General features: G+C 37.2%; 1 protein-coding gene across 2 annotated transcripts in view; it reads right to left on the bottom strand.

Moving 5' to 3' along the window:
• LOC115221611 (CXXC-type zinc finger protein 1-like) overlaps window positions 1–6,000 on the bottom strand; it is a 44,814-nt gene that overhangs the window by 20,064 nt on the left and 18,750 nt on the right. For both annotated transcript variants that reach the window (XM_029791810.2, XM_036510724.1), the window contains exons 3-5: window positions 3,513–3,613; window positions 1,673–1,797; window positions 441–536 (exon numbers count right to left, since the gene is read on the bottom strand). In XM_029791810.2, the coding sequence (XP_029647670.1) occupies window positions 441–536; window positions 1,673–1,797; window positions 3,513–3,613 (322 nt within the window). The remainder of the gene's footprint in view (window positions 1–440; window positions 537–1,672; window positions 1,798–3,512; window positions 3,614–6,000) is intronic.

The following is a 6,000-nucleotide window of genomic DNA, read 5'->3' on the forward strand; positions in this document are numbered from 1 at the left end:
AAGTTTGATGGAGAACAGATTAATAATAAGAGGAGGCTGAGGGCTGATCCTTGGTGGACTCCTACTTCTACCTGGAATTCTTCACTATACATATGCATATATACATATATATGTAAATATATATATATATATATATATATAATGTAATAAATAAAATAAAATAATAATGTAGGGCTTCTTTCAGTTTCTACCAAATCCACTCCCAAGGCTTTGATGAACCTGAGGCTATAGTAGAAAACACTTGCCCAAAGTTTTACACTTTGTCTAAAAAACAATTTGAGATGGTCATGGCTGAAATGTCTCTGATCATAAGTCTGCTTTAACTGGACCAATTTAGGGCTAAATAAGCAACATTATGATAATTGTCCAGATTTGAACAACCAAGTAATTTTCTCCATAGAAACAGTATTAAAAAAATAATCAGAATAGTTTATTTATACCTTGCAGAAATCACAACGGCTGCAATCTTCTTGTCGATGACATGATATACATTCTCCACACCGCCGAGATGACTTTTTCTTCTGTTTAGTTTTGTCCTAAAGAAAAAAATCATAAAGAAATGAAGGCCAGAAAAAAAAAAAATTTTTTTAATGAAGCTTCAGTAAGTAAGCACCCTCCCATGTCCTAGGACTCAGAATCGGTTGCCCAGTTTTCATGGCATATATAATGTGAGCAAGATCACAACATTCTCCTTAAATGGAGCACTAGTCCATTACAGTGTTACTCAGATGTCAAGTGGTGGCAGGGGCAAACACAGACACAAAAACACGTGTATATATATATGACAGGCTTCTTTCAGTTTCCATCTACCCAATCCACTCACAAAGCTTTGGTCAGCCCGAGGCTACAGAAGAAGACACTTGCCCAGTGTGATGCGGTGGGACTGAACCTGGAACCATGTAGTTGGGAAGCAAGCTTAAAAATTCCTATTATATTTTTATAATTAGATATCATTAGAAATTCTATTTTAAAAATTGTTAAAATAGTTTCTGTATAACCAAGTCATTACACATTAATTTTAACAATGATATCTTATATGGACCCCTAAAAGTCATAAGGAGCCTGATTGAGAATCACTGTGCTAGATCATCTAATTCAAGTTTTTAAAAAAAGGGTAAAGACCCCCTTTGGTCATGAATGACCATGGGATGCACCTAGAAAGTTCCCCTCTGGGGCACAAATCTGGGCCAAAGTTGTTTACTGAAGACCAGCAGTTGTCCATGCATACCAGCCTCTCCTCTCCATACCGTTATATGTACATAGGGTAAAGACTCTCTTCGGTCATGAATGACCATGGGATTGCTCCTAGAAAGTTACCCTCTGAGGCACAAGTCCAGGCAAGGTTGTTAATGTAAGACCAGCAGTTGCCCTTGCATACCAGCCTTCCCTCTCCAGGCCACCAATATTATTCAAGGGAAAGGCAGAGGCTGATACAGCTTGGCATCAGTGACATTACATCTCATTTCTACAGCTGAGGGAACTGGAGCAACGTGAAATAAAGTGCCTTTCTCAAGAACATAATATAGAGCCCAGTCCAAGAATTGAACTCACCAACACATGATTGTGAGTCTGACGTTCAAACCACTAAGCCATGTGCCTTCAAGAAAAATAATGTAAAATAAAAAATGATAAAAAAATAATTGAACAAGAAATGAATAGAATCAATAATTACTTTGTCTTTCTTTTGTGGTATTTCTTTTTGATGTTTCTCTGTATCACTAGAATCGCTTGCTTGATACTTCTTGTCTCTCATAACTTTCTTGGCTTTGTACTGTATCTCCAGTGTTTTATCATTCTCTGAAATTAAGATAAGGTAGCAAAGAAATAGCTAAGAAGTTCAACAGACACCACAGAATTTAAGGAGAGAATAAAGTAAGCCCATATTGCTTGACTTGCTAGAAATAGCAGCCAAATCTCCCTCAGATCACAACTAAACAAAGAAATAGCTAAGAAGTTCAACAGACACCACAGAATCTGAGGAAAGAACAAAGTAAGCCCATATTGCTTGACTTGCTAGAAATAGCAGCCAAATCTCCCTCAGATCACAACTAAACAAAGAAATAGCTAAGAAGTTCAACAGACACTACAGAATCTACGGAAAGAATGAAGTAAGCCAATATTGCTTGACTTGCTAGAAATAGCAGCCAAATCTCCCTTGGATCGCATCTAACCATCTTGAAAAACAATGCATTGGATAATGTAGCCCTACACATACAAGACCCATGAAAAGGACTGGATTCACAGGCTAGTATACCTTTGATCATAGATCATGAGGGACAGGTAAGTGGAGATACTTGTTAATATAAATTGCAAATGTAAGATAGTGAGCTGGCAGAATCATTAGCATGTTGAGCAAAATGCTCAGTGGTATTTTGTCCATCCTTATGTTCTGAGTTCAAATTCTGAGGCCAACTGTGCCTGTCATCCTTTCAGAATCAAGAAAAATAAGGACCGGTTGAACACTGGGGTTTGATATAATCAACTTACGCACACCCTATAAATTGCTGGCCTTTTATCAAAATTTGAAACCAATATGATCTGACAAAACACAAAATTATTGATAATCTGGCTGTATCTGCAACCATAGGGAGGTTGTCTCCCTTGTCAGCTCAGTAAGATAGTGCTTTTGTTGGCTATTGAGTTGTTTTGACTCTTATTTCTAGCAATACTGGTGCTGATTAGTGCCCTTGTTCACTTTAGTGACATATGTATATGTTTTGCCTTTAGATTGTAAAATTGCGAATTAGCCAACCATATTATTTATATGTGTGTGTATATATATATATTTATATATATATATATATATACCATCGTTACCAGCGTCGCCTTACTGGCACTTGTGCCGGTGTGCAGGTGAAATGTAAAAAAAAAAATTTTTCGTGGCCGTTGCCAGTACCGCCTGACTGGCCCTACTGCTAGTGGCACATAAAAGCACCCACTACACTCTTGGAGTGGTTGGCATTAGGAAGGGCATCCAGCTGTAGAAACTCTGCCAGATCAAGATTGGAGCCTGGTGCAGCCATCTGGTTTGCCAGTCCTCAGTCAAATCGTCCAACCCAAGCTAGCATGGAAAGCGGATGTTAAACAATGATGATGATGATGTGTATATATATATATATATATATATATACATATACAACAAGCTTCTTTCAGTTTCCATCTTTCAAATCCACTCACAAGGCTTTGGACTGCCCAAGGCTATAGTAGAAGACACTTGCCCAAGGTGCCACACAGTGGGAATAGACCTGAAGCCATGTGGTTGTAAAACAAGTTTCTTAACTACATAGCCATGCCCGCAACTAATTATGAAGATATTTGTGAAAATAAAAATAGAAAAAAAGTCATAATAGCTATTTGTAAAGATGGAATGGCAAGTCCTCTATAACAAGAGACAAACATGTGAGTCAAGTTCTGTCAATGGACATGATTTTTTTTTTGGTGGTGGGGTTCACAAATTGATGCTTATAGTATCTAATATGGAAAGCAATCAGAATGGAATGATGACAACATACCTCTGCAAGCCTCACAGAAGAATTGTTTGATCACTTTGGCTTCACTCTGTGTGACATTAATACAGTCTCCATGATACCATTCATTGCACTTATCACAGCCACTGGAATGAAAAAGATAAAGAGATAAGTATACACAACCAAGTATATAGGATCAATGAGAATGTCTTTCATTACTGACAGCATCTCTGATTGTTGTAAGAGCAAGCTGCTCAGCTATATAAACGGTTATGTCCTTTACATCATCTTCTGTTACCATGCCCACTATATATGGTAACTGGCGACATATACCTCTTTCAAATTGATTAAAGGATTACCATATTTGATAGTATAAAAGACACGCGGACATATTAGAGACACTCCAGTCTCAAACGCATATCCAGGAAAAAATCTTTAGTTTGTTAAAGTTTATGGAAGACCCAACTTTGCATATAGGACCTCGGGTGAAATTTTGAGCTTTTTTTTTTTTTGAAAAAATTAAATAGGTTTATTTCTCTGAAGACAATGTCCTTCTACCGGGCCAATTTGCTGATCACCAGATGGTAACTATAACTCACTTTGATGTAGCTTTGATTTAGGAAAGTATTTTGGTGCTTCTCCTTGATCCAGTCACTGCATGAAATATTAGTGACTGCTATACAGAATCCATTTCATCATCGCACAAAATGTGATCAAGAAATGATCGACATTGTTGCACAAAGGAAGTGCAGAGTAAATTTCATATTAGTGACTGCTTTAGTGTAGCTCATACAGCACCAATTTGTCGAGCATCTTCAGTGTAAATGTTGAACAACTATTGAATAACCAACGCTAAATCTGGAATTTCATTTGTTGTTTTGCATGGATCTATTCCAATAATGGCCCTCAACTAGCTGTCATCAACTGCAGGAGGTTTTCAGCAAATTATACTGGCAGCAAGATTAGCACACTGGGCGAAATACTAAGCGGTATTTCGTCTGCTGTTTCGTTCTGGGCTCAAATTCCACCGAGGTCGACTTTGCCTTTCATCCTTTCGGGGGCGATAAATTAAGTACCAGTTACGCACTGGGGTCGATATAATCGACTTAATCCGTCTGTCTGTCCTTGTTTGTTTCCTCTGTGTTTAGCCCCTTGTGGGTAGTAAAGAAATAGGTTATCAGCAAATTATGCACCAAAGTTAGGAATACAACAAAAATATGCAATTATTTTCACAGCAATTTAATATAAATAAGCATCAGCAAATGAATTATATAAGTATGAATAGCATTAAATTATTTTCATTGTTGAGAGCCATATTTATAAAAATAACAAAAAAGTTATTACATATAAAAATAACTATATTAACAAAATAATAAAAGCCATATTGTTAAAATAATGTTTCATGACATTGTTTCTTTCAACAATTGTAACTCATTTAACCTTTTCCATCATCCTATTTTTAATTAATCTTTTAGCTTTAATTTGCTCTACTCATTGGACTGCAGCCATTGATGGGTTTTAGTTAAACAAAGTGAAACTGGTACTTATTATTTTTTAAAATCTAGTACTTATTCTATCAGTCTTTTTTACTGAATAACTACATTACAGTGAGGACAGATGTGTGTGTGTTTGTGTATATACATACATACATACACACACACATGTATATATATATATATATATATAATACAAAATGGGACAAGAATGCAAAACATCCGGACAGCTAGGTGATACAAGAAAGGGACAACAAAACATCCAGATAGACGATACAAAGAAAACAAGGATGGGTCATTTGGAGTTTTCTTTCCTCAGTCGAGTTCCAGATTATCTTTGCAATTTCGGCTGGTTATACTCGAGATTGCTCTAATCTGGCTCATGAGTTCCAATCAAAGAACATTAGATTTCTTGGAAGAAAGCAGTGAATGCATATGAAAACAAGGACGGAAAAAACAGAGAAAGTTACACAAATACAAATAACTGGACATAACAACAGGTGTCTTTCGACTAAGGAAAAATTAAATTAAGCTGGCGTGTGTGGAAGTAAAGCCTTACAGCAGAGATACAAGATTTCACAGGCACAGAGAAGAATATAGATGTTGCACGGACAATGGCCGAACCAAGAAAGGTCAGGCTTGGCCGAACACCAGTTACGTGGGAAGAGAAGAGAGGTAGAGGCAGAGGGACAAATCAGTGGTCAGAGTGTTGGGCTCACAATCATGAGAAAGTGAGTTCGATTCCCGGACAGGGCTGCCTGTTGTGTTCTTTAGCAAGACACTTTATTTCACATTGCTCCAGTTCACTCAACTGTAGAAATGAGTTGCGACATCACTGGTGCCAAGCTGTATCAGCTTTTGCCTTCTGCTTGGATAACATTGGTGGCATGGAGAAGATGTGGGGTGAGGTAGCGAAATATCTTTGGATGCTGAGTCCTATGGAAGTGATGAAAAGTGATCAAGCCTTTTGGCAATTTGCTGTGCTTGACAAGACACATCAAGCTAAGTGAAAGCTGGTGACATGTAAAAAGCACTTGGTA

This window comes from Octopus sinensis, linkage group LG18, assembly GCF_006345805.1.
Source record: "Octopus sinensis linkage group LG18, ASM634580v1, whole genome shotgun sequence".
Classification (NCBI taxonomy): Eukaryota; Metazoa; Mollusca; class Cephalopoda; order Octopoda; family Octopodidae; genus Octopus; species Octopus sinensis.